Source organism: Aphidius gifuensis, linkage group LG1, assembly GCF_014905175.1.
Source record: "Aphidius gifuensis isolate YNYX2018 linkage group LG1, ASM1490517v1, whole genome shotgun sequence".
Lineage (NCBI taxonomy): Eukaryota > Metazoa > Arthropoda > Insecta > Hymenoptera > Braconidae > Aphidius > Aphidius gifuensis.
This window is the reverse complement of record NC_057788.1, coordinates 14,490,544-14,502,932: the sequence shown is the minus strand read 5'-3', so window position 1 is coordinate 14,502,932 and position 12,389 is coordinate 14,490,544. Positions and strand designations below refer to the sequence as shown.

Genomic DNA, 12,389 nt, shown 5'->3' with positions numbered 1-12,389 from the left:
TGCCAAGGATCGGCCAATGAACGGCAGCCATTAAATGGCCAGCCATGAATTGGCCGATGAACGGTAGCCATTAAATGGCCAGCCATGAATTTGCCATGAATTGGCCGATGAACGGTAGCCATGAAATGGCCAGCCATGAATTTGCCATGAATTGGCCGATGAATGGCAGCCATTGAATGGCCAGACGTTGGCCAAGACAAGACTGCCAATCTTGGCAACACAATAATGGACCGATCGTTTGCCAAGTATATCCCATTAATGGCCCTTGCTTGGCTACCAATCATGGGCTGCCGTTTATCGGCCAGTGTATGGCCGTGTTTCCATGCTTGGCGATTCCTACACGGGCTCTGGTATACAAGCTCGGCCACAAGCGGATAAACTCGGAGCGTCAGCTGCTATGTGTGTATGCGTGAGCGACTTTTTTTTTTTATTTAAATATTATTAAACAGTTCAACTGAGTTAAATATAGGGTTACCATGCGTCCTGATTTAGCAAGACATGTCCTGATTTTGTTTGGCTTGTCCTGATTCACAATTTAAAAAATTTTTTTTTTATTATAATTTTTTTTTTTAATAAATATAATATAGAATTCATCATTTACGCTAACTATGATAGACTCTTGAATACACTGAAAAAACGTTCCCGCTGCAGGCACGGTCTATTGTACCGGTAATGGTAGACAGCTACAGTAGCAGGATGTCCATGTAAATCCACAGTAAGCACTCGTATATTCTCGGTAAACTGTACTGCTGTGAGAGCAGTACAAAGCACTGCTGTGGCAACTGAATGCGCACATCTGTATGCGCGGTCATATACGGTTTATGACTTTGACATCTCTTATAGGTTAGGATTAAAATTTAGAATTTTTTAAATGTTCAATTAAACATTTCTTTTAATGTTAAATTTGAAAATTTTTTTTCACGTTAAAAATTAAATTTTTTACATTTTTAATTTACCGTGTAATATTATTTTTATGCTACCATTATAGTTAATGCAATTTTTTCGTTTATTCAATAAGTTAATTTATTATTATTACACGGTAAATTAAAAATGTAATTTTTTTTTTTTTTAATTCTATATTTAACTAAAATATATTTTTTTCATATTCTTTATTCATATTTTTTTATAATATACAAGATTTTAAAATCAGTTCATATTCAATAATAATAGTAATATATAATTATATTTATTAATAATTAATATTAATAATATACATATATACATCATTTAATTTATCGAATGAGTCTTTACGTGTCATACAGCTATTCTTTGTACTGCTAATACGCCTGAACTCATCGACAGTAAAATGTTCGGCTGCAGCAGCAGTTCTGTACTGCTGTGAGAGCAGTACAGAAATTCCAAGTTGGGTGTACTGCTCTCACAGCAGTACAGCGCTTCGCAGTCTACTTTACTGCTACGGCAGCAGGAACGTACCGTGCCAGCAGCGGGAACGTTTTTTCAGTGTACCTCTAATTATTGAAATTAAAATGGCGTGCAGAATATGTACCTCGTCCTATAGAGTATAGAGGGCCCGATGCAAAATTTCTATAGCGTAGGCAACACTTCTTTTATTTTTGTAAATTTTGTGGTTTGCCACTTAATTTCTTTAGCTAAATTGAGCTAAATTGATTCTTCAAAAATTAATTGGTAAGCAACTTCCTTTCCTTAGCCATTTTTTCTATAGCTTTCAATTTCCCTCGTAGAAATAATTTATCCGGATTTTTTCCGGATTTCTCCTAATTTTCTATACGCAATTCACAATTGAGACTACCGGAGATATTAATCCGAAATTTATTCGGATTTTCTTCGGATTTTCTTGGAAGAAAATTCGGTTTTTATATTTCGTATGTAAACTTTTATTTCTGGTTCTTTTATTGATTTTTCTATTTTTTTTTGTTGGTTTTTTTTAAGCGAAAATTCCGGAAAAAATCCGGAGATATTATGAAAATAGTCTGGAGATTACTCTGTAAATATCTCTGGAAGTCTCAATTACGTCGAAATCCGGAGAGAATCCGGAGAGGTTTTTTCCACCAGGGTTGTTTAAATAGATAAAAGGCTATTGACAATTAATTGGTAAGCAACATCTATTTCTTAGCCATTTTTCCTATAGCTTTCAATTTGTTTAAATAAATAAAAAGCTATATTGTCAAGTTGCTAAGAAAAAGATGTAGCTCGCTAATTATTTTTTTTAGCCAAATTAATTCTTCAAAAATTAATTGGTAAGCAACTTCCTTCCTTAGTCATTTTTCTCATAGCTTTCAGTTTGTTTAAATAATTATTAATTTAACAACTTAAAAGCTATAACAAAAAAGCCTAACGAAAGGATTTCGCTTACCAATTAATTTTTGATGAATTAATTTAGACAAAGAAATTAACTACTGTAAAAAATTTTTCTATCGTTTGTGTAATTTTAATGCATAATTATTGAATAATTAAAAGAAAACAAATGAATAAATAACATATAATCAAAATAAATGAATTGTTATGATTATCTACTTGAAACATAAATTTATAGGTGGAGGGGGTAAAATTTTGGAGTGGGAGGAAAATGTCCTGATTTGGCTTTTTCGAGATATGGTAACCCTAGTTAAATACTTAAATAATTGATTTAAAAAAAAAATTCATTTAAACGTATTAAGCAATAGTTATCTCGCGGGTTTAAAGAATCATTATTATAATAACAATAAAATTATTGTTATTATTATTATTCATATTATAAATATATATATAAATGATGATAATTATAACAACAATAATTTTGATAATATTACCAATTATTCACAATAGTATTGATATTAATAATAATATCTATAATAATAATATTTTGAATATAAATACTAATAATTATCAAAATTTATATATGAATGTTATTGTCAATATTATTATTATCATTATTAATTTCACTGATATTATTATAAATCGATAATATTATTGTTATTATTACTAATATTATATTGATATTATTATTATCGATGATATTTTTGAAATTATCATTTTATTTATTTTATGGTTATATATGAATAATATTATTATAAATAATAATAACTCCAATAATATTATTATTAACAATAATATCAATATAATATTAGTAATAATATCGATGGTATCAATTATATCGTCGCATTAAAGAATGAAGGGCGTAAGTGCCAAAAACGTCAATTTTAAAGGAAAAAGGACGTAATAGTGCAAATTTATAAATTTCGGGTTTTTCATCTAATTTTAATACTTAAAAAAAAGGGAAAATGGGCGTAACAACCTTTGATAAAGGATAAAGGGCATATGTCCAAGGATTTACGCCTTTTTTCCCGTTATCATAAGAATTTTTGATAAAAGATGAAGGGTATATTTTCAATTTTATTTGAAATTTATTTAATGGCAGGATTTTTTAAATTATTGATTGTTTACTGATAAATATACATAATTTATTATCAATAAGAAAAACATAAAAATAATTACAAATCTTCATCTTTTATTGAAAATGATTTTCAGAATGGAAAAAAGGCGTAAGGGTAAGTCCCTGAACATACGCACTTTTTTTTTTTCTTTAAGCCTTAAAATTAGATGCAAAGCTCGAAAATTCATAAATTCGTACTCACGCCCTTTTTTTGTTAGAAAAAAAAAAATTCCTAAAAATGGCACTTACGCCCTTCTTTCATTAATGTGACGATATAAATAATAAAATTTATAATAATAATATTCGAAATATAAATACTAATAATTATTATTAACTAATAATATTTATATTTGAATATAATTGTCAGTATTAATATTATTATTATTATTATTATTAATATTCAGCGTGACATGAAACTACTCTGAAAGAAGTTTCACTTCCCCCGCGCGTACTGGCAACACGCTAATTTTTTTCATCCGTGGTTTGTTTTAAAAAATTTATTATATTAAATTGATTGACGATTTAGTTTTCATAGAACTATATATATAAAGTAGAAATGTTTTATAATCAATTTTTATATTTATTAAGTACAATAAAAAAGTAATAATTCAATACAATTTTCTAAAATTTCTTATATTATAAGAAAATCATTGACATTTTTATGATTTTTATCGGTTGATGCAAATTGATTGATACTTTTCAATTGGCCAAAGTTTAAAAAAAATACATATTTTGGTTTCAATATTTCACGCTGTACAACGCCCGTTTAGTTATTTTTACACTGTCAACATCATATTTTTAAGGAGGTTATGCACAAATTACTCTTTTTTTAAAAAATATAATGAGAATGTTCTGAAATTTTGTACACAAGTAGATCTTTTCATTCTGAATACAACGGTATAATTATTTTCTTATGTTGATCGGTTAAATTTTTTGTAATTAATTATTGAAAATAATATTTAACATTGCTCTTATGGAGATTTCAACTAATTTTTTTCGGATAGAAAAAATGATGAAAAAGTTTTGAAAAAAATCACACATATACTAGAAACCGAGTTTTATTAATTGCGCGAAAAATTTTTATATGTTGATCGGTCAATTAATGAGTAATTAATTATAAACTTTACAAAAATTAGATGTGGCAACGTATGGCATGTTCAAACACACACACATACCCGCAATCCCATATATTGTATATGGGGCGCAGGCGCTTTTCACTTTATTTTTTTACAGTGTAGTCGGATTTCAGTTTTGTCTGTGACGTCAAAAGCGCCCCGCAACACCCGCAATGAATTTGTGCATAACCTCCTTAAGAAATTTTTTTTTCCGTGCGGTTCCACAACTTGGACGAACAAATCCTCAAGCCGGCACTTTCTGAACAGGCCCGTAACAGTGCTGCCTTTGCGATTACTTAATGAAACAAAAAGCACAACAATTGAACTCAAATAGTCCTGATAAATTATGATTATGATAATTATCAAAGAATTATTAAAAATAAAGTGTGTTCCAATGGTTTTTAATAACATAAAAATTACTTAGTATTGACGTGATAAATATTTCAGTATATTGCCTTTAATATAACGTTTTGTGGTTCTACAAGTGAGGTTAATGATTTTCAACTTTTGACAGATTGTAAACAGTCGTCACTTCTACAGTAAATAAATTTTAATTCCAAAAATATTTCTTTAGTTAATTGAAATGGCAGGTATTGTACCATTGCCAGGAAAAACCATTCGTAAACAGTGGTTCATGCACGGTGAGATAACAGATCAAGTTGATTTGTTTACCCTACATTTTTTTAAAATTTGTATCACTTTAAAATTATTCTGGTATTTTCAACTGTTTTAGATGAACCAAGAGGCTCATTTCGAGGACTAAGATCTCAGTTACCAGAAGATAATCATCCTGAATCTCAGCTTATTTTAGCTAAAAGATTTTTAGAAGAAACAAATGGTAAGTAATAACCAACCAAATAAATTATTGTAGCTTATAAGTTATAGTTATACTTGCTTATAAGTAGATACCATATTATTGAAATTATTAAAATTTTGAATAGAACACGATGTTGACAAGGAAGAAAATGCCAAAATAGGTGTTCACTGGTTGATTAAAGCTTCAGAACAAGGTAACTTTGAAGCAACGGAAATACTAAGAAAATGTTTAGAAACAGGTAACGGTATAACTGAGCATAATTATTATGATGTAAAGTGCTGTTTAAGCATGTCACAAGACGAAAAATTAGCAAGACGTGCAGCAAGATATTTATTTACAAACTTATCAAAAGGCGAAGATTTTGTAACAATTGATCAACTTCAAAAACAAATGATGATTGCTCGTCAAAGATCAAGAAGTAGTTCAGAAGATTCCCTTGATGATTCAGATAAATCGGATAAAAGTGATGATAGTAAAGAAGAAAAAGTTATAAATAATGAACCGCAAAAATCATTAGAATATGGAATCGGAATATCAGATAAACATCATCACCATCATCGTGGTGAAAAAATAACAGAAGCTGCGTTAGTTTCAGCAGCAAGTAGTTACGCTAGAGGTTTACTTCCAACAGTATCAAAATCGCTGTGTATGATTGATCCTGCCCAACTTGAACTTAATAATATTCCATTTCTTCAACGACCTTTTGTTCATCCAGTAGCATCACTGAAATCTCTCTATGAATGGATCATTAAAAAAATTGGTGGACGTGATGGAAATTTTTTAAAATTATTTTTTACATCAAACATACAAACACTACTTCTTCTTATACTTTATCCCCTATTTGGAACTGAAAGTCTTGTGCTATTTCTTCCAATGCTTGCCTATTATATTTCATTTATAATAATGGTTGTTGCGACATTTCAAATGTTACATTCTCAAAGAGAACTAAATAATTTTCAAAATTGGTCAGGATTATTTATTAGTTATTCAGGTACTTTAAATCCTGAAGAAGCAGAGTATCAGTTTTGTCGAAATAATTTAAAACCATATGGTCATTTTTTTCTTGCATTACTAGTTAATCTCATGATTTATCCAATAATTGCCCATCAATGGACTCCACAAAGTGAATTTACTCTTATTGCTTTTATTTTAACATCAATAACACTCGTTAATTTTTCATGGCAAGATAGTAGATTTCCTGATATTTGGGTATTATTTAGTTTTGGTGTACATGTCCTCGCAAAATATCCATATGAGACAGATATTGTTGTTGGTCAAACATGGAGATTTTTGGATATTCGTGTGCCAACATTTGCATCATATTTTGTTGGTAACGGTATTGAATTTTGTTTAAATTTTCGAGCAGTCTTTTATCTACTCATACCAGCCGTTTTCATGAAAATTGGATCGAGAGAGGGCTGGAAAGGAACGTACAAAACACTCATACCTCATTGTGTAACATTGAGTTGGTGGCAAATTGCAATATTAAGTTCACAGGGTGCAACATGGTATGGACTTATCAGAGGTGCACTTGCTCTTGTTGGATTGGTTTTATTTTTACCGATTGCAGGACTTGCTTCAATTCTATTACCAATTGTTGCATCAGTGAAGTATTTATCAGACTCACAGGTAGCAGTAAAAATTATTGTAACGACTATTTTAGGTGGTCTCCCTTTTGTGGCATCATGGCTTTTGAGAAAAACCAGGATTTCACAATTCAACTGGATTGTAACTGGTCTTCAAGTTATTCTTGGACTTATTGCTGTTATTTTTTTGTCCTGGCCAATCTCACAAGATTTCAGAAGTGATGATTCTGTTGATATAATGAGTCAAAATGATGTACCAACATTGACGTGGGAACAGTATCAGAATCATTGCCATCAACCAGCTTGGGAGGAATTATCAAACAAAGCTCAAGTACAGCTTCAGTGTGCACAACTGGAAGGTATATTAGTGTCCTGGGAAGGCTATGTTACAAATATTCAAATCAAAGCAATTGATAATACTATTGAGAATTTTATCCGAAAACTACCAACTTCATTGGAATCAAAAATGTCCTGTATTTTCGGTGAAACTGTTAATCAAGATTATTGCAAAAAATCTAATCCTGTATTAGGCACATATTGTAACATAATTGGCACAACAAATCAGCAAAAAGAACGTTGTCATCTTTTCAATTGGAACAGATATGAATTTGAAATAAGTGTTAAAATGAAAAATGGAATTTGGGGTAATAAGGCAGAAATAGTATTGATTGGTGATGATTCATTTAAAAATTTCAGTTTGAATATTTATCCTGGTGATCAAATACGCTTTTCAGGTATATTGACAAATTATAAACTTGAAAATGAATCATTACTTGGTGGATCAAGACCTCATGTTTATTTAGAAGACATTGGCTGTCTTGTTTGTCATACAATTGATTTAAAATCATACAAACGACAACCAAGATTTAAATTAACATTTAATTTATTTTGGTCAACACTTGTTCTTGGTTTTAAAACTATTTTAAATTTTTTACTTAATCCACTTGTTGTTTTTAAATAAGAATCATTGTACTCATCAGTTTTGTAAAAAATTATCGTGAAATATATTTTTTATTTTTTATTATTATTACTTTTTAAAAGTAATATTTGTAAATACTATTAAAATTGAATATTTCTTGAATAATATTGGTTATTAGAAAATTACAAAATTATTATTAAGTATGATTGATTAAATTAAAATACTTCAACAAAATTTTAAATTAATTAAATGTAAAAATAAATTAAATTTAAATGTAAAAAGAAAAAAAAAAAGAGCATAAACATTTGTTTTCTTCGTTTATTATTGCGTCTCATGGCACCTATACATTTTATACTTTAAATTTCTTATATGTTAAAAAAATAATGACTATTGATTTAATTATTTTCAATCCCGATATTGATTTTTAATCTTTCAGATCATAAATCGAAATAGGAAGAAATAAATCCATAAGTTGGAAAATTTTACCCGTTTTGTCTTTACAAGAAATTATTTAGTTACAAATATGAAATACACGATGAAGACTTTACAAGTCTGTTTAAAGTTTTTAACAATTTAAAAATAAAGTACACTCTAATCGCACAAACAATTACAAACTTTCGAAAAAAAATTACATCATTCATACAGAAATCATAATCGTTAAAATACATTATTCAACATACCGAATAATATCACGGTTGTGAAATAAAAAAATTATGAAATATGTAATTGTGTACAATGTTTTGATTCTTGAATTATTCTAATAACGTCTTGGAAGATTCTTAATATCTATTATTATTTTTTTTCTATTAGTAGAAACGTTTCCGACTGTTTTCTTGGTGTTTTTGATAAACCATAATGCTTACGACGACCAGGGCGACGAGTGCAATTGCACTAACAAGCATTAAGAAGAATATCTTAAATCCACTCATAGACGATGGCTTTGGATCATCGATGTGTTCTGCGTTAAAAATGAACAAATGAATAAATAAAATCAATTCAAATTTTAAGGAGTTATTAGTTTAAAAATGAATGAAACTATTATTACCTCGTGGAGAATCAAAGTATGTTGCTGATGGAACGATTGCGGAACGATCCTGGATATCATTCGGCTTAAAAAAAAAAGTTTAATTAATTAGGTTATTAACTGAAGATTTACTTTAGATAATTTCATTTTACTTACATCGACTGGTGTGTCCAGTTCATATAATCTAAATGACAAAATATCATGATTATCCGATAAATCACCAGTTGTGGCAGTAATACCAAAGTAGTAATGTGTTGGTAGTTGAATTCCTTTTACTGAAAAGCATTCTTTGAAAGCCTTTTTATTTTCAATATCAGTTGAAACTATTTTAAAAAACAAAACAATCAATTATCAAGAAGACATTCATCAAAACTTCGAAAAAAAATAGAAACGTATTTATTTGTTACCGGTCAAGGTGTCTCCCTCGTATCTGATGGACAGATACGTATCATGATCAAGATTTCTGAATTTGGCTTCACAACCATCCAACTGAGTATGTGTACCATCTCTGTCATGATCATAATGTAATGTGCCGTTGTTAATCATGGCCGATATGTATGGATGTTGATGCTGAACAAAGTAAAAAATATTTGTTATATATTGTAATTTAAAAAACTGCCACGTTGCACTCAATATTATCACACAAAATAAAAAACACAAACAAAACCAGTATCTATAAAACGATACTTACATTGTGTGGGCCATTGTGATTACTATATGTATCAAGAATAATAGCAAGACCTTTAAAATAATCTTTATAACCAAAAACAGGACCTGGCATCATTTTTTCCGATGCATACCATATTGCAAAACCATCACCAAATAAATCACGTCCTTTACCGTGAGTTTTAAAATGTATATGGGCTTCCCAATTTCTGAGGTTACATGGCTAAAAGATAAAATATGTGATTGATGAAGATATTTTTATTTTTTTCTATTTTACATTACCACAGAGTTCCAGAGTGATCCTTGTTGACTTTGAATATCGCTTGTTAGCCTTATGTAGTCATTTGTGACCACTGTGGTGCCCATAAAATCCCAGTATGGTACTGACATTCCCATACCTATATCAATTAATAAGATTGTTGTTATTTAAATTAATATTATATTATTTATAATAGTATATTTACCTTGATATGGCTTGCCAAGAGAGTGTTCTCTTTTCATAAAATCTTTGGTGTTCCATTCTGCATTGACAGATCCAATAATCACAACACACAACAACCATGAATGCATCTTGATATCAATTTAACAAGCACCTATCTAAAATAACATATTATAATATACAATATATTGAAAATTAAACTTAAACGATTATTAAGGGTAAAGATTGAATAAACACCTCTTGATGGTTTGACCGGTTGTGATCAAAATTTTATTTCAAACCACTCAAACGCAATCAAATTAGTTGTTTATAGATCTGAATGAATTTTTGAAGATTTTTTTAATCAAATTTATTGGGCCACAGGTCGATAATTATCTTGCCAAGTCACGAATGGAAAAATGAGCGCTGATTAGCTCGTGTAAAACGACACATCACAATAGGTAAATGATATAATGGATATTTAATATTTATGACATGATAATGATAAAAAAGTGAGCTGCGTAAGCAACCTAGAGTTGTAACCAGAGATGGGCATGTATAAAACATAATGTTTTAAACAACCTTAGTTTTATCCATTTGTATAAAACACTTCCTCTAGCGGCGAAATTTGAAACTACCATCAAAAGTAACCAAAATAAATTACAAGCTTTTAAATTACAAAACAGGACAACTTGTGTTTCATCTTGAGCTTGCTCGTAATTAAATTATGTAGTAAAATAATATAATTCCGAAAAAGAAGCTAAGGAACAAATGAAGCTAAGGAATTAATGTAAATTATCACATAATTTTTTTAGCCACACCTTTTCTTCAGTTACTGCTTGTTCTTAGCATGGTACAAGAACTATATAAGGATCTATGGGCGGGGTTTAGTAGCACCTACACACACTCGCCAACACCACACTCACACCACTGTGTGCCAACATGGCGCATTCCAAATGGTTTTTGGCGCTCTATTTGAATAATAAATACAGTATTATTTGAGTATCATATTATTATGGATCATTTTTAATAAATTTTTTCTACAATAACAAACGATCTACTGTTTCCAAGTTTTTGTTTTTGATTAGGTATTTATTGGGCTTTAAAAATATATGAAATATTCAATTAAAATTTTTTTCCAGTAAGATTGATAGAATTCTCTACTGAACATATATTTATTTATTTATTTATTTATTTATTTGGGGAGTACATATATATTTAGTTTTTTTATACGCTCTCAAAAAATACCAGCCTCGACATTCATTTTTTAAGTATCAATTTATTTATTGTTATCTGTAATCATTATTATAATATTGAATCTGTATATACGTATTTTAACACTTGGCTACGACTCACACTCCACTATTTGTATGTGTTGGTATGTCCTGCAGTCCAATTCAAGGATGATTCGCATTCGCGTCGTGAGTCGCTCGACACTGACGCAGGCACTTGCGACTTTTCTAACACGAAGACGCAGAATGCTTGTGGCTTGGCGCAGAGCCCGCGACACCACCTTGCGCCTTTTTTTCTAAAATAATCCGCCATTGTTGTTGACATATTTATTATTTGAGGGTTAGGTTGTTGCACAATATGTAAATTTAGGGCTTTTTTGCCGCTGATGGCGCTTGTAAAAATTTTTTTTATATAGATTTTACATACAAAAGCTTCACAAGCGCCGTGAGTAGTGAAAAAAAGCCCTAAATTGTAATGCCCTGTGAATTGGACTGCTGTATGTATTATATTATTATTATGATTCCGACCATTTGGAAATAGTTTACTATTCGGCCACCAAATGCCATGGTGAATAGGTCAGAACTGGTCAGAACTCTATAGTTATACAGGTTCTGAGAGGTAGAAGTAGAGGGTTCTGACCTATTCACTATGGCATCTGGTGGCCGAATAGTAAACTATTTCCAGATCATCGGAATCACAATAATACATACAGGACATACCAACACATATAAATAGTAGAGTGGTAGTGAGTCGTAGCCAAGTGTCAAAATAAGTATACAGATTTAATATTATAAATAACAACGAATAAATTGATAAATAAAAAATGAATGACGAAGCTGGTATTTTTCCAGAGCATATAAAAAAAATTAAATACATAGCTATGTTCAGTATAAAGAATTCTATCAGTCTCATTGGGAAAAATTTTAATTTGATATTTCATATCTTTTTAAAGCCCGCAATGAGTGCCTAATCAAAAACAAAAACTTGGAAACAGTAGATTGTCTTTCAGTGTGGAAAAATTTATCAAAAAATGATCGATAGTAACATGATAAAAATATAACACTCAAAATAATACTGTATTTATTATTCAAATAAAGCGCCAAAACCGATCTGGAATGCGCCATATTGGCTCACGAACACCTTTAGGGCTTAAACTCAGGACACGCAGAAAGTTTGCGTTTTTACATGGCTGCCGGAATTTTAAAAATGGCGCCTCC

At 29.9% G+C, this 12,389-nt stretch overlaps 2 protein-coding genes across 3 annotated transcripts; one reads left to right on the top strand and one right to left on the bottom strand.

The window, feature by feature from the left end:
- Nucleotides 1-4,765: 4,765 nt before the first annotated feature.
- On the top strand, nucleotides 4,766-8,098 carry LOC122848851 (wolframin). Its single transcript, XM_044147243.1, has 4 exons — nucleotides 4,766-4,998; nucleotides 5,084-5,150; nucleotides 5,243-5,347; nucleotides 5,451-8,098. Exons 2-4 carry the CDS (start codon nucleotides 5,093-5,095, stop codon nucleotides 7,871-7,873), a joined length of 2,586 nt encoding a protein of 861 aa, XP_044003178.1. The 5' UTR covers nucleotides 4,766-4,998; nucleotides 5,084-5,092; the 3' UTR covers nucleotides 7,874-8,098.
- Nucleotides 8,099-8,535: 437 nt separating this feature from the next.
- Nucleotides 8,536-10,472, bottom strand: LOC122849090 (vesicular integral-membrane protein VIP36). Of its 2 annotated transcripts, none has more exons than XM_044147674.1 (8): nucleotides 10,198-10,472; nucleotides 9,986-10,114; nucleotides 9,804-9,919; nucleotides 9,547-9,744; nucleotides 9,263-9,425; nucleotides 9,012-9,178; nucleotides 8,877-8,940; nucleotides 8,536-8,789 (listed from the first exon to the last, which is right to left on the bottom strand). In XM_044147674.1, the coding sequence occupies exons 2-8, from the start codon at nucleotides 10,089-10,091 to the stop codon at nucleotides 8,638-8,640; spliced, it is 966 nt and encodes a 321-aa protein (XP_044003609.1). In that variant the 5' UTR covers nucleotides 10,092-10,114; nucleotides 10,198-10,472; the 3' UTR covers nucleotides 8,536-8,637. The 2 variants fall into 2 exon arrangements, with proteins under 2 accessions (XP_044003609.1, XP_044003618.1); XM_044147683.1 differs by having other exon boundaries at nucleotides 9,986-10,118; nucleotides 10,198-10,471.
- Between the last annotated feature and the right edge of the window lie 1,917 nt (nucleotides 10,473-12,389).

Bases quoted from the DNA above. Each gene is read 5' to 3' on its own strand.
- LOC122848851 (XM_044147243.1), top strand. From the start codon at position 5,093: ATGGCAGGTATTGTACCATTGCCAGGAAAAACCATTCGTAAACAGTGG. The intron at 5,151-5,242 runs GTGAGATAACAG...CAACTGTTTTAG, and splicing joins TAAACAGTGGTTCATGCACG to ATGAACCAAGAGGCTCATTT. The intron at 5,348-5,450 runs GTAAGTAATAAC...AATTTTGAATAG, and splicing joins ATTTTTAGAAGAAACAAATG to AACACGATGTTGACAAGGAA.
- LOC122849090 (XM_044147674.1), bottom strand. From the start codon at position 10,091: ATGCATTCATGGTTGTTGTGTGTTGTGATTATTGGATCTGTCAATGCA. The intron at 9,745-9,803 runs GTAATGTAAAAT...TTTATCTTTTAG, and splicing joins GATCACTCTGGAACTCTGTG to CCATGTAACCTCAGAAATTG. The intron at 9,179-9,262 runs GTAACAAATAAA...TTTTTAAAATAG, and splicing joins CGAGGGAGACACCTTGACCG to TTTCAACTGATATTGAAAAT.